The following is a 24,680-nucleotide window of genomic DNA, read 5'->3' as shown; positions in this document are numbered from 1 at the left end:
CCGCCCGCCGGCAGCTGGGTGCTGGGCGCCGGCCCCGGGCCCGGGGCCCGCCGGGGAGCTGGGTGCCAGCCGCAGCCCTGCGGGGGTCACCGCCAGCTCGGCCTGTGCGGCTGGGGCGGCGTCGCTGAGGTGTCGGAGGGTGTCTGTGGAGAGACCCCGCAGTCCGGGAAACAAATATATATATATATTTACGTGTACAATGGATTCAATGAGAAAATAATGTTCGTTCTAAGGTGGCAAGTCTTAGTGATAGTATCAAGCCAATTGCTAGCTCGAAGCTGATTTTTAGAGGTAACGAATGATGTTAGCTTTACTTTTGCGAGCTTGTTTGGCTCTTGACTACAGTGTAGGAGGAGATCAGTATTCTCTGCAGAGAGCGTCCAAGAGTGACCACTGAGCATGGAATGGCATAGGTGGCACATAGCAAGAGAAAATGTGACGTCTTGCCTATGTGTACGAACTACAGGGAGGAACTTGGGCTGTAACCTGCCTCATCTTTGCTTGGGAGTAACCGAGGAGAAGTGCTGGGAAGGTCTAGTCAGGTCGTTGTTGAGAGCTCATTGCTCCCACAGCGATGTTAGGGCAGAGCCCAGGTAGTTCATGGAAGGATTTCTCTGATGCGGTTGCCTGCCACCGCCAAGTTTCCATGGTGTACTGTGTTTGGGTAGTGCAATGTGGAATGTGCTGTGCATGGGTGGCTTGACTTCAGCGCACAAGAACTGGCCCTTTGTCAAAGATAAATCCAGATCCTGCAAGAATCCCATTTTGTGTCTTTAGGTTCACAGAAAAAACTCTGCAGAAAGTTATATACAGCTGAAGTACTTCTGTGGAAGGACAGAAATGTTAAGAGGAAGTACTCCAGGGCAGCTCTGTCGGAGCTCCAAGGCAGTGATTTAGCAAGTCACCAAGTTACTTAGGTGACACTGCTTGTGTAGAAGGTGTGGCAGAGACTGTTTGTCTACAGTGAGCTGGGAGACAGCACAGTGACAGCTCTGTGACTTCCATAAATGGAAAGAAGATAATAAAGGAAATTAATGGAGTAACTTCTTCAGCGACAGATTGTCATGAAACTCATTCTCAAATAATGTTTCAATCAAAAAGAAAATTAGAAAGCCCATCTGGCACTCACTGTGATCAAGTACAGCGACCGGTATGTCATTCAGTCATATGAGACCTCAGACATCCCAGGTGAGAGGTTTTTATATTTCTGCTTAGAGATTTTTTTTTTACATTCCTTAAATAAAAATTAAAAATATTAAAGTAACTGCCACTGTACTGTATCTAGGAGACCTGAGAGGAAGAATGTACATTTAGCATAGTATGTATAATAATCCTTCTTTTCTAGTTTATATTTAGTATCTGAACAACTGAAGAAATACTTAATACAGCGTTATTTGCATGGCTTCTAGTTATTGGCAGTGCTTTTCAGAAGTGTGTATCATCCTTGTCAATACCATTTGATTTCCACTATAAGTAACAAGACCCTGACATGAAGAGTCCCACAATGACCACTGGTTTGAACACGCTCTTAGTGAACTACTCAGAGCAGGCTTAGCTTTTCTTGTCGCAGATGTTTCCAAGTGCACTTCTGTGCTCCGAGGTCATTAATATTATTAACTGTCAGAAATACTTTGATATTATTTTCTTGCTTGTGCTTTCTACTATGTTTGGATCAATCTTTTATGGCTTAGCAGGTCTTATGAGATGAACAAAGGTAGAGTTTTAGCTGAAGTATTCTTGTATACATGATATACGCTCCAGAGGATGGACTGTTTTTTCTCAAGATGTATCTGTTGCTGTGACACTGACATACAGCAGGGAGCACAGGCTCTCTTTTTGCTCATTTCCATTGTTGAGTTTGTTTTGGTGTGATTTATTTCTATGCTGTCAGCTGGCATTCAATCACAAATTGTTATGATAATCTGTTCTTTATTTAGCTGGTGGAGCTCCATGTTTTTTATGTCCCAGAGGAAGTGTGGAACTTCAAGCTGAATACAGTTCCTGTGGCTCTTACTAGCAAGTTCATCTCAGCTGGATTTATAAGGTGAGTATAGTCTTAGGCCCAAATGTGATAACACTTATAAAATATCTACCTGGTAGCACCTTCACATTGTCCTTCAGTCATTTAGTCTAGCTGTTGCATAATTACATCTGTCAGAAAAGATTCTTCTCTAATCATCTCTGGAGGGTAAGTGGTGCCCACGTCTCTCTGGGCTGTATCAGGCCAGTGCCGCCCTTGATCTAAACCGCTGTAATGCACTTCCAGAGCACTGCTAGTATTGCTGCAGAACGATTCATGTTGTAAAATCACAGTTGTATTTTTTCTGTTTCCTTGAGCCTGATTATCAAAATCTTGAATTCTTTTCCACAGTGGGCTGACTTTGAGATGGAGTGGCTCAGTGAAGATGGGAAAGCCTGTCACTGAGCCATAGATCTAAAACAGAAACATTATGTCCATGCAATTGCCAGCATATCTTCTTTCTTCTTCCACAATATTTCTGAAAGGTTGTCTACAACATGTGCTATGTGGGCTCTCAGGTAGCTATCAGAGCACTTTGTGGAAGACTACCCAAAGGCCCAAACCTGGCACAGAGAGCTGCAGTTTTCATCTTTGATAACTTTAGAAGTTTGGTTCATACACCTAAACGCTTGACTCACAAAATCTGTGTGTATCTGGTAAGGTAAGAATTGGCAGAAGAAAACAATCAAATAATGTAAAGATGTGTGTTGAAGCTGAGGTTTTATATGCACCTCATTTGCTTCTGTGCAAAACTTGTCAGCTTAAACTTCAGGTTTTAACTCACTTAAATTTATGCTTGTATTGTCCCCATAAGATGATATATCGTGTAGCTGAAAAAATTGACAGCAGCTGGATATAAGCATTTATGGTAGAATGTATTCGTTCTTGCTGCTTTTTTTTGTTGAAGGACTGTACAAAACCACATAAAGTTCATGCATCTATTCTGTTTGCTGTACTAGTCGCCAGCAGAGGTGCAAAATACATAGCTGGATGGTAACTTCAAATTGTTTCATATGACTGGACATCAGTCACCACCTGTTGCTCTCTGGTGTAAGTTTATTTCGCTAAGGCTCAGTTCTGAGACATCAGCTTAAATTAGGATTCTTACTGATTGCAGTGGGTTTATAGCTCAAGAAAGACATGCATCTGTTAGAGTGCATCCAGAGGAGGGACACAGAAATGACCAGGGGGCTCAAGCACCTCTCCTGTGAAGGCAGGTGGAGACAGTTGAGGTTGTTCAGCCTGGAGAGGAGAAGGCTCTGGGGAGACCTTATTACAGCCTTTCAGTACTTAATGGGGGCTTTTAAGATTGGGAGAGGCTTTTTACCAGAGCCTGTAGTGATAGGACAAGGGGTAATGGTTTTAAACTGAAAGAGGGCAGATTTAAATAGATAAAAGGAAGAAATTCTTTACAGTGAAGATGGTGAGGGACTGGAACAGGTTGCCCAAAGAAATTGTGGATGGTCAAGCTGGTTAGGGCTTTGGGCAACCTGATCTAGTGAAAGGTATCCCTGCCCATGTCAGAGGAGTTGCACTATATAATCTTTAATGGTCCCTTCCAACCCAAACCATACTGTGATTCTATTATTCCATGCCTGGCTGGGTATTTGTTGCTTGCTAATGAGTGTTAAGTAATTAATTATTCTGTGGGCGCTATGCAGTGCTGCAGTACATTAGCATTAGCAATAATTAACACTGGGCCAGTGTATCACTGTCTTTAAAAACAAAATATATTTTAAGAATCTTCTCTTATTTTAACCTGAGAGAGTGAACAGCAGCCTCGCTGCTACTAACCATGTCTGGACGTTGTTGATAGCACCGTCCAGCCAGCTTGGCAGTCCTAGTACTCTGTGAGTCAGCTGAACAAAGGATTCCTCAATGTAAATACAGGCCACTTCCATTAATCATGAAATTAGAGGAAAATATTAAGGACGTAATCATCTGCAGCCCTGGGTTCTTGTTCCCATGAACTTGATTTCTCAGCCTCTGTGATCTTTTATTTACTTCTCATTCCTCACCACAGAACCCATACTTTTGTTACTTCTAGATGAGATTGCTGCAATGAACTCTAGTTTGCATTACTTTTAAAGGAACACCCTGAAGCAAATGACTGGATGTGACTAGTCCTCTATTAGCCTGTGGCAACAAGCAAGAAATATGTTATTATATGTTCCTAGCAGCTGCGCTAGCAAACAATTTTCAGATAAATTTCTGTTGTGCATCTCAGGTTCTGTGTACCTAAATGATTTTCTCCCGTGATACATCCTCATAGTTACATAGATGTTTTCCCTGCTGCTCATACGTACCTCAGATTCAGATTTCTTTGCTGGTTTGGAAGGGTGTGAAGGATGTACAGTTTTAGAATTGCTTCTGAAAAAGCTTGCATTTATTGGGTTTCAGAAAACAGTTCAAGGGACATACCTTCTCTGTGGCATGAGCTTGAAAAAATGATAGTGAATGAGATATATTTGAATTACAGATCATCTCTCTTATCGCATAAGACCCTGGAAGGATGTGTATTGATTTATGTATCCATCTTTCACGTATTTCTTTATACATTTGAAATAAATGGATGACGTTAGGACTAGCATCTGTAGCAAATGTGGGCAAAAAGCATATGGCAAAGAAATAAACAGAAGATAAATGTTCAGGGACCAGGCAGCGAGGCCTGGATGTGTCTAAGTGCCAAAGTTGAAGGGACAGCGTGACCTTGTCCATACTATTTATTGAAAATGGCATGTACTATACCCCAAGCTATGTCTGTGCATTGTCTGAAGAGCGATAGCTGGCCTGGGCCAAAACCCTGCAAGCTGTAGTGTACTAACACTTAAGCAGCGTGGGTGATTAACAGTCTCAGGCCTGAGTTTGTTCCCTGGTTTATTTTAAGTGGCAGCATAGGAGCAATCAGAACTGCTTATGTTGAGATGCAGACCTTTTGTGTGACTCTTGCACATTTGGTTTTATTCTGCGGAGGTGCTTTATTCTATGATGATTTTTATACTGAGCTTATTACTTTGATATTTGCATGCTTTCCAGTAGCAGATTAAACGATGTCATTCATGTTTGCGTCAGCTCTCTCATCCTCAAACTATGGTAAAAATGTTCACACTACAGCGTTTGGTTTTGATTTAAAACACATTTGCATGTATGCATGCACACACCCTGCTATAAATTTGTGTTGAACAAAACAAAACCAAAGGAATGTGCTTGGCCTCCTCTAGTCCTTACTGCTTGAAGGGGTATGTTCTACAGTCCTGGCCTGGCTCTCTGAAACTCTGTCACCTGGATGGAAATGCGTGACTGTAGTTTCCAATGCTTTTGTAATTCATCTGCAGATGAGCAAGAGTCTTTTTCAAATTTCAGGTACTTTCATACTCTCCCTTTGTTTGGGATTCCTAAAACGTAAATATTGCTAGCTGATGTTAATGGCAGCCTTTGTAATACAGCCTGCCATAGTGTGATACAATGTTCTAACTCTACCACACCAAAAATCTCTGACCTATATGTAACTGGGTTCCGTTCCAGGAAATAGTTCATAGTTCCCTTTTTTGTTCAATCTTACCATGCAAGCCAGCCTTTATATAATATTATCTTCCCCCTCTTACTAACTAGCCAACATTATTTGATCTTGCAGATGTATTAATGAATAACAACATTCTAGGGTGTCTCCTCACATCACATTAAGAGCGCTACGGGAGAAGCTTGGAGAATACCTGGGTGGAGTTGCAGTTGCAGATAAATTCAAATTTTTAAAATGCATTGGGAAAAAGCTAGCAGTGGTAAGTTGATTTTTTTTTTTATTCTTTAGTGTCCTTCTGCTTTATAATACAAACTACAGATTTAGTCCCTGTAGATTTGAAAATATCACAAGAAAATAGAGATGAATTTAGGAGCATGCTTAGTATTTGTTTTGAATCATGTTGGAGAATGAGCTCTTGTCAGAACATCTACTTCCCCAAATACAAATGCACAGCTGGACAGGTATATTAGAAACATCCTTTAAAGCATCAGATATAATTAGTTGCCATTCAGTGGAAAGATGCAAGCTTTGATAGGACAGTAAATTAAATATGACAATTCTAGTTGCATAAAAAAATTCCCCTGAGGTCATTATTGTCAGCACATGATTAGAAATATGGCTCCTGAAGAATTTGCATTGGGAGCTGAGTAAGCCAGAATTCCTGTAAAGGTTCCTGCTGTGACATGTCCAATAGCCTTTAAAGATCAGTCTCTGAATGAAAGCTTCTCTGATGTACATTTCTGTTCCATGAATCAGTCCAGTAATAGAGCCTGAGGAGGTTTATATAATCAAAACACTGCATCTCTGAATCATAACTGTTCCTCGGTCTGATTCTCTATATATTTAGCTATCTTACAAACTATAAAGATTAAATAAATCTGAAAATCAGACCGATTGAAAGTGCATTTGTGTAATACACAAAGATTTAAGTGATATACATAAATATAAAATACTTTTTTCTCCTGTTTCTCATGGATTTCAAAATTAATTACAAGGCAGAAATTTAGCGGGTTTTTTTTTTTTTGTAGACAATATCACTAAAATTACCCATGCAGAAAACTAGGAAAAGCAGGTAGAAAAACATAGTCAGGAATTTAAAGACTGTAGCACAACCTAAATCTGAAAAGATAAGCAAGTCTTCAAAAAAAATTTAGGTGTTTTTAACTGGATGATAGTAAGATGGTAGATTTTCTTCCCCACTGATAGTTCTGAGGTAAATGGAGAAAATTTCCAGCTCCCTTGAGAATGGCAGGAATTTAATATTTTGCGTTTAATAGTAAATGAAATACATTAGTAGATACAAGTGAAGATTTTTAGCAACAAATTAAAGATATAATTTTAATTTGGGGGATTTAGCATTGCTTGATGTTTACTTTGTGACAAAGGGTAATGTAAGCAAGCAAATAACTGGTTTATTTGTTGTTTAGGGTCATGGTAACCTAATTGAGTTAAATCTCCATGACCAAATATTTGTTGAGTTTGGTTTTTTACTCAGTCTTCTGTTTCACAACATTGACAATGTAAACAGTACTAAGAGTGGTAGCCTGCTTGCAAGTAAGGGTCTTTAAATTAAAAACATAAACCAAAACCAAGTTCATTTTGCTTTTCCTTTTCTTTCACATAGCCCACGTCTATAAGTGTGAATCGATATCATTGTGCGACCATTATTGAGAGCAGCATTTGGCCCCATGTTTACTGCAATTTCATTACTTAAATGTAAACTCAGATTATTATTACTATTTTGTATTGGAGCACATCTTTCAAACATACATTGATTATCTTAGATTTTGTATTTTAGGATGACTGTTGAAATCTGAAAGTGTATATCACAAAAAAAATATCAAGACAATAACTACTAGATGATATAGGACAGTCATTGATTTTTTTCTCTACTTCCATCAAATATTTTGCAATGTTTTGTCAGGTGAATAGAGAAAATTATGTTAGACTCATCATTTCTGTTCAGATTTGACTTGAAGCGACTTCTGGCAAAGGCAGTTGAAGATTTCGTTCTGCTGCGATTGTTGGATCAAGTCATTTGAACCATAGGAGAAAGTGCAAAGGATAAATAAATTTATTCTGTACATCCATATACTTTTGTGTGTCTGATTTAAATTTTGAAAAATAGGCAAAATAGTTTCAGTGCTGTGTCAGAAAATAGAACAGCATTCTATGTTCCTTCTTCCCCATCAAGCTATTACAGAAGAAAAATGTTGTATGTAAAGATGATGATAGAATACAGAATTTAAGTGACAACATTATTGGTAAGAAAGTATTTTTTTGTTTACGCTTCTGTTCTTTACCTTCCAAGGTAAAAGCAAATCAAGAAACAGAACTGGAACTGAAGTCATTTGCTCCCCCTTATGTATGTATTTTATGGCTTTTAAGCTATCATTTTCAGAAGCTTTTTACATTGGAAGTTTCTTCTTTTGTGTCTGGTTAATATACTGCATATTTTAGGCACTGTATCCTGAATTATATTTATTACCTGGAATGGAATACTTTGAAGATGTTTATCCATTATCATCATCAACTGAACAAAGACGTCACTTTAATGGGGAAGCTAATAGGTATGGTCATGGATTGAGACTACCCAATCTTCCCCAACAAAAAAGTGAAAAAAACAGACCATTTTTAGAAAGCATACAGAGCAGTCATCAGCTAGGAAATAAGGAAGTGCACAGTCCTGCAGAATGGACTGAGAAAGAAGCTGTTCCAGTTTTGAACGCAAATCATGAGCAAGACTACAACAGGACTGCAGAAAAACAGACACAGTTCAGAGTGAAAGGTAAGTTTAATGAAGGTAGCAAAGAAGGGTGATGGAGTAAAATAACTATTATGGTTAACATTTACAATAAAATAATATTTTTTTCCCCAAATCAATTATTATGCAGATCAAAATGGATCCAGTGGATCTCTCTTCACACCAAGTCATTCAAATCCTGCAGATCAAGGGTCTGGAAAGAGCTGTATGCTGTTACAGAAATCCCAGCAAAACCACCATAGCGAGGATCAAAAAGAGCATAATACTCCTAAGTGGAATGACAAAGCCAAAGGAAATGCTCTTCACATAAACCACAGTGATGAACAACGCCAGACTAACCAACCACACCAAAATCACATGAAATATCAAAAAGGTATAGTGTTCATTGTCATCTTGGTGCTAAGCCGAGATTTTTAGAAAGTTGGCAGAGTAAAGCTAAGTTTAAAAAAAAAAAATCTGTAGTTGCAATGTAAGTTGGAATATTGCTGTCAGAACAGTATTCTAATTTTTAAAATAATATCTTTCAAAGAACCATAGTTTTTACTTTGGATGAGTCATTCATTATCATTATGTACTGTTGTAGGGAAGCGCTTTAATATAGTCAATGCATTTGTCTGATCTTATTTATATGGAAGCAAATTACTGAGCAGCTACTGTAAAGATTGGAAGATAATGATCCCATAATTCAACAGCAATTTTAAATGGGAAAAAAAAAATCTTGTTATCAGTAAATCAGGGAAAGTAATTTATTCACTTCAACTTCCATGGTTATCTTATCCATGCCTACATTACTACTGAAAGGAAAGTGCTTCCTCCCCTCCTTCCTATACAATGCTGTTTTATTTATGTACTGTTGAACAGTGGCATTCCTAAAACTGAGTGGTAAGAGAATTCTTTGAACAGACTGCAGTGAAAATGTTAGAAGAGTGTGGAGAGGTTTAAAGAACACACAAACTAGCTAATAGTTGCGTGCCAAAACAGCAAATGTAGTTTGAAAGACCTCTATTAACTACTACATCCTTTAAAATGAAGTATCGTAGGGATACTGAGGGCCATTAAGTCTCTGAACAGTTACCTAGTGCTCTTAATATTCCTAAATTTCTAGTAATTACAAATAAAGAAATGACTGAAGGGTTTAAATTGGATTGACCGCTGTTAAATTAGCATCAAAATGATAACATAAAATGTTTTTCAGGAAATACTTTTGAAAGACAAATCTTAATATTTGAGTATAATTTTACATTCAATGTAAAAGGGGTGACCCTTGTTCTATCGCAAATTTCTAATGAGGAATTCTTAAATGAGGCAATATTCATTTTTTCATACATATGGGCACCTTACTGATTTTCTGGATATCCAGTACTTTGAGTAAGAAAACAAAAAATGTGATAATTTGATCTGAGATGTGTCTGAAGAATGTTCTAGAGAAGGCCTTCACAGATGACTTTTCAGTAATTTCAGTTTCCGTTGATAATCCATCAAAACTAGCTTTGTCCCTCTATCATCATGTTAACTGAAGTCTGAGACCACATATATATGTATATGTATGTATATATAATGTAATATATATAATATATATATATGTATGCATGTATACCTAATATTATATATATATAATACATATATGCGTATATATGGGCATATTTATACAATTAAGAAGTTTTCCAGAACTTTATTTTGAATGATGAGGAATGTAGAATTTTGTAGTTTAAAGTACAGGCAAAGTCTGTCAGCAGTTTTCTTTTGAAACATTCATTGTATATAATTTAAAGGAGATAACATTCAAATGCAAAACATTTTGCTGTCACTTTCTTTGCTGGCTCCAGTTTGTAGGATATCTTCAGGGTCTCAAAGGCAGAAAATGTTAGAGAATTATTTTAGGAAAGGAGAAATAATTAAATGATTTCATTACCTGTTGTCATGTTTCCTCTACTAGTTACCAGAATTAGTTAGATACAAATTCTTGAAACAAAAGTAGATTTTTTTCCCCCTTTATTTCTTTCTTCTGTTACTCACAAAACCTTTCATTATCCCAGATATAATCCTTTTTATCTATTGACTCACTGAATTTCTAATACAGGCCGGAAAGTCCAAGTGTTGACAGTCAAAAAAGTGTAAATCTTGTGAGTGTAATCTGGGTATTTTGATCATCATTATCCTGTCACAGAACTAAACACCAAACTCCTAGTTACAAACGTGGAAAATAATGACCACAAAAAAGATACCAAACTAAGAAGAGACAGAACACGGGATTCTGGAAATCTTGAAATATTGGAAGACCAAACCACAGAATATATACGCAGAAACCAAAGGTTAGTAAATAATGATTCTGATAAAAGAATGGATAATAATAATTCATAACAAGAAACTTATTTTACATACTTCAAATAAATGAAAGAAAAAGGAGAATAAACAGTATCATTGCTTGAATTTTTCACTTGCTTCTTTGATTTGCTCTTTAGCTTGCTGCAATACAGAACTAGCAAGTCTGTAACTGGTCCTGGTGAAAAACTGGATAATCAGGTGTGTTTTTCAAGGTAGCATATTCTTTGTAATGTGGAGCAATAAACATAGTCCTCCACCTAGAAACTGGCTAATTTTGTAAGGCAGGTAACTGATTAGAAATACGAAACATGCAATATAGATTTTAGAGTAATTGAGCAAAGTTAATTTATGCAATGCTGCTTTGGAGATTTGCTAATGAGAAATCAGCTGTATATCTAAACAATGAAATCATCAGAAGTGATACCTCTGGTTATCGTTTAATAGGAACTATGTATACTGTATCTATCTCAGTCTTATTAACATTAGCTTTTTTAAATTTATTTTTTACAGTTTCTTGACAGCAGCATTGTATTGGCTGTATCAGTGACATTTTTATAATTTCGTATTTCCAATGGGATAAATCTTAGTCTTATATGGGATAAATCTTAGTCTTAATCTCAAGCAAAACTTCCGAGAAAAAAAAACTAAAATTATTTAAAACATACATATGGTATAGTCATAGTATCTGAATAAGAACATGCTTAGGAAGACAGAGCACCCACATGCAATCATACAGCATAACCATTGTCACTACTAACTGTCACCTGTGAGCTATTATAAACTTTGGTTTAGAAATGAGCAATCCAGCTTTTGCTAACCAATGAGCCTGACAGCAGTTTTCAGGCCAGTCATTCTTGGTCTTACACGGGAGTGTCAGTACTCTGTGGAGTTACGGACATGGACAAGAACATTTAGCAGTAGTCTGTCTTTTGGTCCATGTATTGTACTCTGCAATTTCAGTGTTCTGACTCTGTTTGCAGATGTCCATCTGTTTGGAAGTTTGTACAGAATAAAAGAGATTAAAGTCAGAATTCTAGTATATCCTTCCCATTCGCTCAGGCCACTTTCAAAGCATATGTTTAATGTGACTGTTCAGTATTATAGATTATGTACTTGTAGTTTTGTCTTTTGATCCTCTAGGTAGATGAGAACAAGCAAAGTCATCCTACTTGTCCAAAAGAATATATTTCACCTCCTAGTCCGCCTTTTCTGTCACTTTCTGTAAACCCAGCTCAGGTTCCTGCAGTTCAGGCAGAAAGTAAGTATGTGCTTCCAAGAAATTTGTGGGGAGTTAACATTTAATCAAGACTGAACAGTTGATGAAGACAGAAATACTTACTTTATGAAAGAATTTGTGCATATATTTATTCCCAGGATTGTTACAGATTTTAATTTGTATTTGGAAAATTGCAGATATCTAATGTTGCCTGAGTTGTGCATAGAGTATGGCAGAGGTTCCCAGTGCTAGAAGATTCGTCTCGTGGACTTGGGGGTGGAAGGTGATAAGGAGGGAGTTTGGATGAAATACTGTTAGCTCACGTGAGAATACAGCAAAGATAGTCACTTGCTGAGGATCCTCAGCTAGCGTATAGCAGAATAGTGAAAAGGGAGGTGACTGACCTGTTGTTGCAGTCTAGTTAAAGTTTGAGCTATTATAGGCTTATTAACGCCTATAGTTTAAAGAAAGATTTATATCACAAAGTATTTTGAAGCAAGAAGAAATCCTCTGGAGGCTTTTTTGGCTTGATGTTGCAAGAGTTTTCAATTTATACTACATACATCTCAATAGATTCTGAAGTTAATTTTACTGACATGCTGCCTAGGCATGTAAAAGTGTGTTTATTTGTTTGTGTGCGTGTATAAATGCCTGGATGCATGCTGGGATTCTCATTTTCTTCTAATGCATCAGCCATTTCCAAAAGTCAGAAATAATTTATATTCAGAAAAAAGTCAGAATAGTTTATTAAAATAAAAGAATTTCTAATGCCTGTTCTGACAGAGTTCTTGGCATGATCTATGACGGGTGCATTACAAAAATTTTGATTGATCCTTCCTACTTACAGTATCCAGATGCTTGATAAATATAATTATAATATCTTTAGAAAACAAGATGGTAGAACAATTGGAACAAATGAAGAAAGACAGAAGGCACATGGAAAAAACTAGAGAAGAACTTGTCAAAAAAGCTAAAGGGCTACTGGAACAAAATAAGCTGAGGAGATACCATGGTACATTTTTAATTTATTTTGGAATTTGGAATGATTGAGAAACAACACTGAAACCAATGTGAAAATGTTTGTCTCTTTGTCAGTAAGCTTAATTACAGAGAGCGCAGTTGGCTAAGCAGTAGCTCTGTGAAATCTTATTTGTGTAACAGTATGGTAGAAGGGTTGATAAGTCTCTTTCCACTTTTTTTTTGTGGCAGTCTTGTAAGTCTAAAAATATCCTGGCTTTTATAAGCTGTCCAAGTTGTTTCCTGTGTATATACAGCAGCCAGAGCGCTATTACTGGCCATTTTGCTGTTTGAGGCTCAAGAAAATTGACATATTCTAAAATTGCCTTTAGCTGGTGCTTACTGAGGTTTTACTGCGTTGACAGGGCTATGTTCCAATTGGCAGCATAGTACTTTTTATTTTTCCTATCTAATAATTCAGCACGTGGCATAGACGAGTTTGACAAACCTTGTTTTTTAACAAAGGAAGTATTTCATTGAAATCTCACTCAGATTTTCTTTGTAAAATTATTTTCAAGTTTATCCTTAAGCTATCCTCCTGAAGTCACATTCCAGTTATACAGAGATGAGATTTAATTACATTGACATTTTGAGAGCACTCTTTGTACATAAATACAGCTGAATCACTGGCAATCTCAACTATTATCTGTAGCTTTGTCAGAAGGAGAAGACATGCCAATTCTTCCAGTTATTCTCTGAGGGCATGGCTATGCTGTGCTCTGTAGTGGAGTGAAGTTGTATTTTAAAAAGGGAACTTGGCCACTTGGAGTGAATCTGCAGTAGCATGGAGCTGCAAGGCAAGCTATGTTACACTGCTGAGATTAAGTCCTGAATGGCTCCTATGATGTTGTCTTAAATTATGCTGTTCAGTTAGGTAAACAAAAGGTTATTTCACAAGAATTTAAACAGCTTCTGCAGGTTCTTTCAGGAGAATTTGTACCTCTGAATTATTTTAATGAGACCTGTATAGTTTCAGAAGTGAGTGCATTCACAAACATGTTTCTTCCCAAGGTATGAAGGGAAGAGCATATCCTGGAGACCCAGCAATAGTCTGTATTTAATTTCATCCTAAGATTGCCGTGCTGATGGTCACTCTTGCTTACATGCTGTATAGTGCTCCAGCAGCTGGGCTTTTCTTTTTTTTTCTTTTCTTTTTTGGTAAGTTTTTAAGAAGCAGTTATCCTGCTTTCTTAAAATATGCCTGAAAAGAAGGAATAATTTAAGACGCATCACAGAGTAGCAAATGTATGTGGCAGTAAGACTGCCATACCAGATATGGGGTATGTATGCGCCAGCCACTGGTAACACATAACAACATAGCTCAAGGAATCATGGTTAAATATAAATGTTTCTCATAATCTTGGGACTTCTGATCAAAATTTCTGGCTGTGCAGAGCTCAAATTCTGCGTAAAGCCTTTAATGCTGCTACTGCAAGGACGCTGTGGACTTCAGACTGTGGTGGGCACCAGTCTTAACAGGTGTGGAGCACCTGTGCAGCTGAAGGCTGCAGAACTGCCACGCCAAATGAAATTTGGGGTTTGGACCCTGTGTTTTGTCTCAGTGGACAGAGAGCGCTTTATGCTGCAGGTGATTGTGTGAAAATTCTACTGCATTTATAGAGACTGTCATTTTAACAAATATTTTCATGATTTTTTTTTAAAGAAACTTACTGCTAATTTTTAATATGCGCATTGGCCAACTGAGTCTTGTGAGATCAGTTCATCACTACTGTCTTCAACAGACCTTAGAATAAGATGAACGAGATCAAACTGTATTACTGTTTTCCTTTGTAGTTCGCGAGGAATGGAAAAAGAAATACTTTGAAACTAAGAAGGCTACGGCTTCACTGGAGGATGTTTTAAACAAACTGCGACAAGATTTGGAGCTTTACCACCAGAAATTACTCTTGCAATTAGAAGCCAGAGATAGCCGAAAACAACCGAACAGTATGACAAACTTGAAGGTATGTGCCTAAATTATTTTTTTTACACAATGTATTTTTTTGTATAAAACATAAATGAAATTAACAAATTCATCATCGATAACTTCTAAACTAGCTTTAATAGCCAAATACCCCTCAATAATCTGAGGTGTGGCCACTACAGAATTACCACATTCCATTCTTCTCAAAAAGACTGAAGAAATGCTTGAGTCTAAGCATTTTTAATCTTTCTGCTTTGTGTTTGTACAATACCTCCTCATTACAAACTCCCCTTCTGTTTCATATGATTAATGAATTGTTCAGTTCTACATTATTCTTCTCATCTAAAATTTCATGTACAGAGGTGATGAATTCTAATTGTTTTTGGGGAAGAGACACCTCTGAAGCTCTTGGAAGGGTTACACCTGACTTGTTGTGCAACTGTGAGTCTTGTGTTATATTGCTGGTGTCAAATTAGGTGAAGTTCAAAGAGGAATTAAAAAAGAAAAAAGATAAAAGGGGAAAACACCCTTCCCAATAGTTACAGCTGCTAATTTTTTTTAATGCATTCACAGAAACAAGTCTGGTTACAAATCTGAAGCTAGACTAGGAAATTTATAAACTGGTGGAAGTACATGTGGTGTCTTATGCTTGTATCTGAAAGGGGGGAGACAATCTAAGATTGTACGTTATATACAAATGTGGATTATTTGAGATAATATATCTAAAATATAAAAATATGAAGTGTTCATATTACATTTTTATTACAACCTATGTTCAAGTACGTTAATGCTTCTTTTGGGGGGGGTGTCAGGGTTTTTAGGCCTCCTTGGCAGGGCACAAGGAGCCTCTGTACAAAGGATGTGCATAACTTCAAATGCATACAGCAGTTATGTATTGGCTAGCACGCAGAGATGACAGCCAGGCCTTAATGAGCTATGAGGCTCATTAATGAGAGCTATGATCTCCACCCCTCATAAGCGAGGTGAGGAACTGCTGCTGGCCAGTCAGGCAGGACGAGCTGGGCGCTGGGGCTCTGGGGAGCAGATCCCACTGCTGCTGAGCTCTGTCCTCCACCAGCTTTGTCCACAGTGGTGACTGAATGCGGTGACGGGTGATTCCTCAGGAGCCCCCCACCTGGTCCGACTGCCCAGCCTGCTTTTTTCCTTTGTGACTGTGTACCTTTCCAGGGTTTCTCTGTGGTCTCAACCAGGGAGCTAGAGTCTCTGTGATGTAGCAATCTTATCAATCAGTGTACTGCCTATGGGAGAAGGTGATGCTAAGCCTGTAAGGAAAAAATACATATATATTTGAAGCGTGCCTTTTTATTATATGTAGGGAGTAGTCGTAAAAGTTAATTGCAAAACAACTCAGGAGATCTGATCTGGATCTTAACTTCCCAAAGTAAGAGAGAGTGGAAGAACTTCCACACCTAGGAGAAGGGGAAGGGCTGGATGGTTGTTGAGGAGAGCTGCCCTCTGTTGGGGAGCAGAGTCTTGTTTGCAGAACGAGATGCCAGGCAAGCACTGAAGACTGGAAGAAACTAGAAGAGCTGGAAAGAGTTTAGAGAACTGTTTGAGTGGTGAAGTAATAATGAATGAAGAGGTATCTTAATGCTCAACTAAAGTTTTTGTTGTTGTTTCATACAGAATAGCAAAATCATCCAGATTACTACAGTGCAGCATGAACTTGATCAACTGAGGAGGAAGCTGGATGATACAAAAATGAAGCTCATAATAGAAATTAAGGTACTCTGCAATTATCCTAGTGAGCCTTTTAATTATAAAGTGGCAAAACGTTACACGGTATAAAATTATCTTTCTAAATATTAGATGATTTAAATTATAGAATTGCTTGGGTTGGAAATGACCTTAAAGATCATCTCGTTCCAACCCCCTGCCATGGGCAGGGATGCTGCCCACCAGATCAGGCTGCCCAGCGCCTCATCCAGCCTGGTCTTGAACACCTCCAGGATGTTCAAAAAATATTTGTTGTACAGTTTTTATTTTCAAGTTTTATGGTATTACTTATCATAATTAGCACTCAAGCCTAATTACTCCAAAGAATTAGTTTATAAGATGATTTTTGAATGTATGGCATTCAAGTACTTACATTTTCAAGGTACTATGTTGCAATCTTTTTCGTGAAATTCCCATTCCACTCTGATGGTAATTAAAGAAGCATACAAGTGAGGTACTGGTGAGTTGCACACCATGGCTAAGAAAAAAAAAACGGTATAAAGGAAAAAAAAAAAAGGAGGGAATGGTTCTCCGAGCAGACAGCAGTTCTCTTCACCTGCTTTATTCCATACCACTGCTGCCTGTGGCTCCCTTAGAAAGGAAGGTGATGATACAGGCCTTCACATTGGATAGCCATTTAGCTATGAACGTTTGAAACCTGAGTCTTCTGCATCAAACAGATTGCCCATGACCCTGTTTACTGTCTAATCTAGGGTGGGTATGCTTCCTCCATTGTGTAACAAGGAATGAAAAGAACAATGAATTCCATGGTTGTCTCTTAAAAGCACCAAGGCAAACTGCTAGAACTAGGCTATCTAATTAGACATGTAAGGTTTTAAAGATGAAAGATGTATCCTATATTCAGCAATCCTGTATAAAATTCAATCTTAGTTATGTAAATTCATATGCATGTCAACTCCAAAAGCTTCATTAAATTACAATTCCTTAAATGACTGGTTCTTCTGCAGATGAGAAAGCAGGCAGCATCTGATTTACGAGCACTGAGAGCAGAACTGACACAGAAGAAGATTCATTCAGCTTTAATTCTCCAGTCTAGGAAATCAGGTATTTAAGAGGATGACTCAACTCTAACATCTGTGAAGTCTATAGAAGTCCTATAATGTATATAGAAACTTGGAATTTCAGAGCATTTGTTTATATGTTCTTAAAGTTCTCTTATAAAAAGACATCAACTGTGTAAATGTGGAATTTGTATACTAGCCCACTAAGGGACTGCAAATCACTTTTTAATCTCACTGTTAACGAAAGGTTTATCAGCTACTTGAACATACAGATTAACTTAGTTTTGGTTTAGACACATTACTAAGTTATTTTAAAAGTAGAGATTAGTGAATCATGCAATTTCAGTATGCTGATGTTCCTTCATTAACAAAATACCTATTAAGCAAGTAAACCCATAATCTAAAACCTCCTGTTCAGATTTTTGGAGCAGCTATTTAATTTTTTGATAAATGATTAAAATACATCTTTTCTAGAACTCTAGCAAAAGTAATCTTTATTTAGCTATTTACTGAAGTCTATTTTTGTCATTATAAGTATACTTATCTATAAATCAGTGTATTACTACATTATTAGTTATGGAAAAAAAACTCTCTAGTTCTTTCAAATCTAGTTAGTTTTGTTTCCTCCCTCACAAGAAAGCTGCATCAACATTAGCTTTATTCTCTAATTAGTGGAAGATGCAAGCTTTGTCTTGACTAAGTTGTAATGATGATCTTGGTGCTATTTCCGGTACTGCATGCTCTGCTTTTCTTTAAGTTCAAGCATGTGCATGTACTTACATAACAATTCTCTAAAAATAATCAGAAACTCTTCTTAGTCATTTTTTTCTAGATCTGTTTGCTTCTTTGAAGTTCAAGATGTTATTACGTTAAGTAGAACAATAACGTGCTAGGAATTAATGTCAGCAAAAAAGCTGACAAAGTTGTATTTGTTACTGCAAGTGAAACCCTGACGGGAAATCAGTAATACTGGAAGAAACTTATGCAACTTTTCAGAGGACTGACTTCCAAATGTCTTGAGTCAAACCACCCTTTTTACAATCCATTTTTTAAAGAGAAGATTTAGCAAAGGTTTTCATGCTAAGTATTAAATTTAGTATTAAAAGAACAACTGCTTTTGCTCATTTCAATAATGAATCCTATGTCTCGTAGTTCATAATTGTTTTATTTAAGACACAAGAGTAGGCAATTGGCTACTGGAAAATCTGAACCGATTTTTTTTTTAAAAGTCAACTTTTTTGATGTCTCAATTTGATCAAATATACCTATCTTGCAGTCTAGCATATGAACATAAATAGTAGTTATATGTCTTATAAATTCATCAGTTTTTCCTAAAAGCTACAGACCAGAATTCTAGTGAAGAGCCCTCTGATTTACTAAGGGGGAAAAAAAAAGTATGATGAGAACTTAGTAGGTTTCACCTTCTGCTTTTCATCACCTGTAGTATCAAGCAGTCAGATGCTCAGATCTTCTCCTCGGCAGTCATCATCGTAGTGCTTTTGGTTCTGTGCTATTACTTTATGTTGGTTTCCCAGTAACTATTTAGCAAGAAAAAACAAACAAACAGAAAACTGACTACATATGTCTAATTAAATAGTTTAATTAATGGAGTCACTTAAGCAGGGCATAGGTGCACTTCAATCTGGTTGTGAAACAGTTCTGAGAAACAATGTAGGCTGTAAACCATGGAACAAGTAATGCATAAACAGACAAGGCTTTATCAACCTTAACAAAGACAGTGTTTTACTGAACAAAAGAAAGTCCTGTAGACAGCAGTCCATCTCTCCATGCATCAAGCAGCCTCAGCAGAGGACCATTATTAGATGACCCCTGTAAATTCACTTGGTCTTACTTGTTACCAGATACATTCTAAGTTCAAGCTTTAACCAACCTGCTATGGTTGTGAAAAATGAAAAGGGTGAGAAGTCTTTTAAAGAGCACTGCTGAAGCAATACCGGAACTTTATGAAGAATGAAGATAAAGCCTTCCATACAAAATAACAAGATGAATTTGACCAGCTCTCAAAGTTTTGATTGTAATCATGGTATGTTTATAAAGAAAATCTGTCACATATTATGTGTCATAATAAAAAGTCCGATTTTCATAGTTCTATATCAAGTGATTCACAATTTTATATACTTCTTACGGTGTCAGGGCTTGCCACATTGCTTCGGTTTGTTGTTCTGCTGCAGCTTCCCTGGAATAGTCAAGACTATTTCCATTCCACATGCCAATGCCCCTTAGGCCTCTGTTCTTCACATATGCCGCTTTAAGAGAGATGCTGCGAGGGTCATCAAACCATACTTGGTGGAACTGACCAAGAGAATCCTACAAAAACATGTGAACACTACTGTCAGTATCTGCCTGTCTACAGAAATATGATACATTAAATTTTGTTGAGTTTTGCTTACACTTTCTATTCAATGCAGCATTTCAGAATCTGTCTTAGTTTAAATCAGTCATCAACATCAGAAAACTGTAACAGTGAAGAATGAAGCTATAGGATTTCTTTGGCCAAAACACCCTTTTTGACATTACAGATTTCCCCTCAAGAAAATTGTGGCGCAATGAAAAACTGTATTACTCCTGTAGCATTCAGTCACTGCACCCCATTTTCAGACAAAGAAATTCAAGAGATGAAAATCTGGCCATCTTTTACTACATGAAAAAAAAAAGTAGGAAACAAACTGAAAAATCCAACCCTGAAAACTTCATAATCAAAGAACTATGGTTCATAAACACATGTCCACAACATGCATGGTGTCTTGTAAAGGGACACATACCTTGTATTCATAAAACGGAGACTTCTGTACCTCATTCCATAGCACCCCTGAAATAGAACTGTTCACCTGCTTCATTATTGCTCCGTAGGGGACCTGACGCCCTGCAGCATCACTGCAAGGAGCCCCACGGAAAGGTATTTTGGAAAGGGAACAAACATGATCCTGGAAAAAAAAAACAAAAAACAGAGTACAGGAGTTTAACATTATGTAGATTTAGTGAACTCCGAAATAGCAGTACAGCCAAGAACGAAGTCACAAAAACCCCAAATCTTCAACTATCTGTGCTAGACATGCTACTTCCAAACAGAAGTAAGTTAAACAGATTTTGTTCAAATTGTAGTACCACAGGATTGGATTGCCCTCATTCAACCTAAACAATTGTCTTATCTTTTCCCCTTCCACTTTTAATTCCCTCTTAGATTTTTCTTAAGTGTAATGTCTTTTAAGACTCCATGATTTATCCATAAACTGCTCTACTTTAACAGTCATAGTTTTGCTATCGTTTGTTACACCTGATCTTTAAGCAGTGAGCTTAATCACTGTTGAGAAGGCAGATAAAAGTGTTGTAGTGCCTTTGGACATCACCTCTTCTCATACAGATAACATCTATAGCTCCTCAGTGAAATATGGTGCTTGGGTATTATAGGGTTCAGGTTGCCTAGGGGGAGATAAAAAGCCCTGTTTGGTAACACACTGCTCATCAGTTATCAGCCAAGGAAAAGTCTTGAGTACCAGTTTTAAGCTCTTACCATCAGACCACAGAATTTCCTAATCCACAAACAGGATCACTAACATCTAGCTGGCTCCTTCCAAGGAAAAAAAGATTAACAGTATGACTGCAAATGAATAATCTTTATCTTACCTCAGATAAATTTAGGCAGACGTAATCATAGCCATACCAGGGGACGCCCATCACAAGCTTCTTAGGATCAATGCCCATAGTAATGTACTCTTCATATCCTAGTTTTGTAGGAAATAAAATGAATTATTGCATTTTTCCATGTTTTATATTCTTGCAACTAATCTACAGCCAGAGCCAGCACAGGTCATACATGATCCTTGGACAGAAACTAAAGTGCAAGTTCTTTACCTCCCACCCACACAGTCCTATATTTGCTCTATTCAGATCCTATAGATTTGCTCACACATTCAGTTGTCCATAGCAGCTTTTGCAACAGTGCTGATAAGCACTGACATATTTACAATAATTCAAACTTCATCAGTAGGTATTTCTTAGAAAGCAAGAAAAAAAAAAAACAACACTAAGTGCTATTTTAATCAGGATTCATTCTCATTTGCCTCTCAGCTCACCTGTGCTGACAGCTCCTTGTGGGTCTATGTAGGAAAGCAAATCAGAGAACTGATCCAAATTTAAAATAACCACCCTCTTGTAGTCTTATTTTTAAGACTGTCAGTTCCCTAATCCAACTCACTGTGAATGTGCATGAACAGCTGTACCAGCCGAAAAGAAAGATGGGAATGCACACAAGAGACTGTTTAAACCCACACTTGCCAAAGGAAGCTACAGCTTCAAAGGAACCCGCACGGTTCACAAGGATGAGACAAATGTTGCAGGTTCTTTGCAAGCCCAGGCAGACACCTTTGCTTTGGCTGCCTTTTGTCATTCTAAGTCTTTTTCACAATCATAAGGGCGAGACGACAACTTTACAAGTAGGAACACACAGTTGCTAAAAGTCTATCCATGGTGTCATAGGGATCTGCAATACTGGTTTCCCACCAGAACAACATGTTATTTGAGGCTACTAGAAAACCTTAATAAAACAAAAACACATCTAAGAAAAGACAATCTTTTCTAACCATTCATACAAACAGAAATATTCCAATTTCTGAAGAGGCATTCTGTCCTTACCAATTAAAGTCTGAAGGTAAGGAGCGTTGGCTTTTGCAACACAATCGGTCCAGATCTGGCTCTGTTCATCGTAAGACATCACAAATAAGAAATCACAGGCATCTGCAATCCCAGTGTAGTTGTAGCACCTTTTATCTATGCATGCAGGGGACCAAGCCACATCAAATGTTACCTGAAAGAAAAATGCATGTTAGTATCGTGTATGGCACTTAGGCACTCTTGTTTTATGGTTAAAGAGCTGTAACTTTTAAAGAGTATTTCCCTAAGGTTGCAGAATGTTCAGCACATGGTGATACCAATGAAGTATATATGTATCAGCTGCTCAGCTGATAAAGCAAACATCAGGTAATAAGCTGCCATTGTTAGTGAATTCAAGGCCTAAGATGCTGTTTTCCTGAGTTATTTCACTATTTACCACATAATTTTAAAACACCAAAGAAATTGTAACATGAAAACCATCTGATCAAAAACAAGAAGCATGATGCAAATCTTTAAAACATCAATAACCAGCTTACTAAAACATTAGGAAGCTTTTTCACCAGATGGCCCTACTTTGAAAGAGTCCTTAAGCCATACTAGTAACTGGCAGCTCCCCCAGCAGGGCAGTAAAACCGTACCTGCAACTCTCAACAAAACCCTTCTGCCATTTAAATTCACGTAGGTCAGAGTGATTTTCATGATAGAATATCATAGCTAACATTCATAATTAACCACTGATAATAGTATCATGCTTTTGATTTGCATTTTTTTCATATTCATATGCTAAACAGCATTCTCAAAACTCCATGTGTTTCATGGAGTTAAACTCAATGTTTGTATGAAATACATTTTTATTACCTGTGATCCTGGAATCTCTCTGTGAAAAGCATCTGTAGTTTCTTTAACAAGCTCTGTCAATGCATAATATTCAGGGGAGGTTTCGTTGACTTCTTGCTCTATATCTATATTAATTCCATCCATATACTGCTTTTTGGCAAGGTCCACCTGTTGGGATATCCAGGCTGTTCTTTTAGCAGGATCAACAATTTCCTTAAGAGGTACATCACCTAGACAAGAGGTGTTCAAGAGTCAACATAGCATGTATTTGCATCACAGCAATACTAAGGAGGAAAGATTTGTCTTTACCAAGCCAAGTAACATAACCAGAAAATAAAACATCCCCACATCTATAATGGCATCTACTTAATCCTGACACCATACGTGGAAAATAGAAAGGGCTTTTTTTTTTTTTTCAGGCATAATTTTGAGAATCCTTATCAGAAGAGATTACTAAACTTCTTTGAGACAGTAGTGTTTAAAACAAAGTTCCTTTTGGAATTTGTTTTCTACAGTTTTAAGCATCTCCTTCCTTCTACTTAATAATCTTTTAGCCACTCTAAATTTCCTTCCTTGAAGTCAATTGACTTCCAGTATTTCCACGGAGCCAGAGAGACTATGTCTTACTGCTTAGAATAAACATACTTTTACATTTAACCTTTGTTGCTCTCCACATTGTGGTCTTTGATTCCGTTTCTGCCTCATCAGATCCAAGACTTGATTACAGAACATATGCATAGGTTGACCCAATGGACTTGTCTTTCTAATCAGCATTTGTACACAGAGCTCCTGAGCATTCACGTTTTCAAACTCAATCACATCCTAGCACACAGGGATTAACTGAAGTGAAAAATACTAAAAATTGCTTACAATCCCTTTCCTTACCCTGTCCTTTGGGTATTGTGCATAACATCCAGAACACAGACCCAAACAACTTAGACTTACTTTTTTAACACTTCGTATAGCAGTGGATGTGAAATGTCAAGGTATTCTAGTCCTATGCACGTTATGCTCCTATTGACTTACAAATACCCATATTTTGATGAGTTAGCCCACCTTTTAGCACTACCCTGGCGCCTTTGGAATGAGCGTGGCACATAAGCTCTGGATCGTATTTCCCGAAAGCTGCCACAGTTGTAATTTTCGACCAGTCATAGGATTTCCAGGCATTCTTCCCCACATCGAACACAAAGACCTAGAGGCAGGAAGAAGCCGTCCCATCAGCTCCCAACCCTCCTCAAGCTCTCCTTTCCCCACCCCTCACACGAAGCCCTGCGGCTGGCACCGCTGCGGGTGGCGAGCACACGGCCCAGAGCTGAACCAAGCGCCCTGGGTGCGCCCAGCCCGCCTCGCCCCGCACCGGGGGAGCTCCCAGCACCGCAGCAGCCTCCCTCCCCGCAGCCGGCCCTCCGGCCACGGCCAGCCTCGCCAACCTCGGGGCCGCCGGTGCCCGTGACGGGCCGGCAGAGCCGCGGCTCCCGGCAGGGGCAGGCTGCGGCTCCGGCACCCCCCAGCAGCTGCAGGAGGCCGAGGGGCAGCAGCCACCCGTCCCGCGGCCGCCCCATGCCTGCGGCCTCCGCTTCCGCGCCGCGCCCCGGGGCAGGGCGGGCCCGGCCCAGCAGCTCCGCCCCGGAGGCCGCAGGGCCGGGGCTGTGTCCCCGCGGAG

At 38.2% G+C, this 24,680-nt stretch overlaps 2 protein-coding genes across 7 annotated transcripts; one reads left to right on the top strand and one right to left on the bottom strand.

The window, feature by feature from the left end:
* Positions 1–51: 51 nt before the first annotated feature.
* SPATA1 (spermatogenesis associated 1) lies at positions 52–17,629 on the top strand. Of its 5 annotated transcripts, none has more exons than XM_083847180.1 (13): positions 52–1,188; positions 1,938–2,044; positions 5,682–5,799; positions 7,852–7,905; positions 8,001–8,328; positions 8,435–8,677; positions 10,472–10,616; positions 10,767–10,827; positions 11,770–11,887; positions 12,693–12,857; positions 14,657–14,826; positions 16,434–16,532; positions 17,492–17,629. In XM_083847180.1, exons 1-13 carry the CDS (start codon positions 1,153–1,155, stop codon positions 17,594–17,596), a joined length of 1,749 nt encoding a protein of 582 aa, XP_083703306.1. In that variant the 5' UTR covers positions 52–1,152; the 3' UTR covers positions 17,597–17,629. The 5 variants fall into 5 exon arrangements, with proteins under 5 accessions (XP_083703306.1, XP_083703309.1, XP_083703307.1 ...); XM_083847181.1 differs by having other exon boundaries at positions 59–1,188; positions 12,732–12,857; XM_083847184.1 differs by having other exon boundaries at positions 1,156–1,188; positions 5,655–5,799.
* CTBS (chitobiase) lies at positions 14,820–24,630 on the bottom strand. 2 transcript variants are annotated; one of them, XR_014587624.1, is made up of 9 exons: positions 24,448–24,630; positions 24,071–24,209; positions 23,036–23,244; positions 22,199–22,370; positions 21,191–21,288; positions 20,329–20,490; positions 19,692–19,873; positions 18,984–19,083; positions 14,820–16,069 (listed from the first exon to the last, which is right to left on the bottom strand). XR_014587624.1 is itself a non-coding variant. In XM_083847213.1 (8 exons), exons 1-8 carry the CDS (start codon positions 24,577–24,579, stop codon positions 19,059–19,061), a joined length of 1,119 nt encoding a protein of 372 aa, XP_083703339.1. In that variant the 5' UTR covers positions 24,580–24,630; the 3' UTR covers positions 17,550–19,058. The 2 variants fall into 2 exon arrangements, 1 of the variants encoding a protein (XP_083703339.1); XM_083847213.1 differs by lacking the exon at positions 14,820–16,069 and having other exon boundaries at positions 17,550–19,083.
* Between the last annotated feature and the right edge of the window lie 50 nt (positions 24,631–24,680).

The sequence above is a fragment of the Anser anser genome (assembly GCF_964211835.1).
Source record: "Anser anser genome assembly, chromosome: 8".
In the NCBI taxonomy this organism is placed as follows: domain Eukaryota; kingdom Metazoa; phylum Chordata; class Aves; order Anseriformes; family Anatidae; genus Anser; species Anser anser.
The sequence above is the reverse complement of the archived record's forward strand: the minus strand, read 5'-3'. Positions and strand labels throughout refer to the sequence as shown.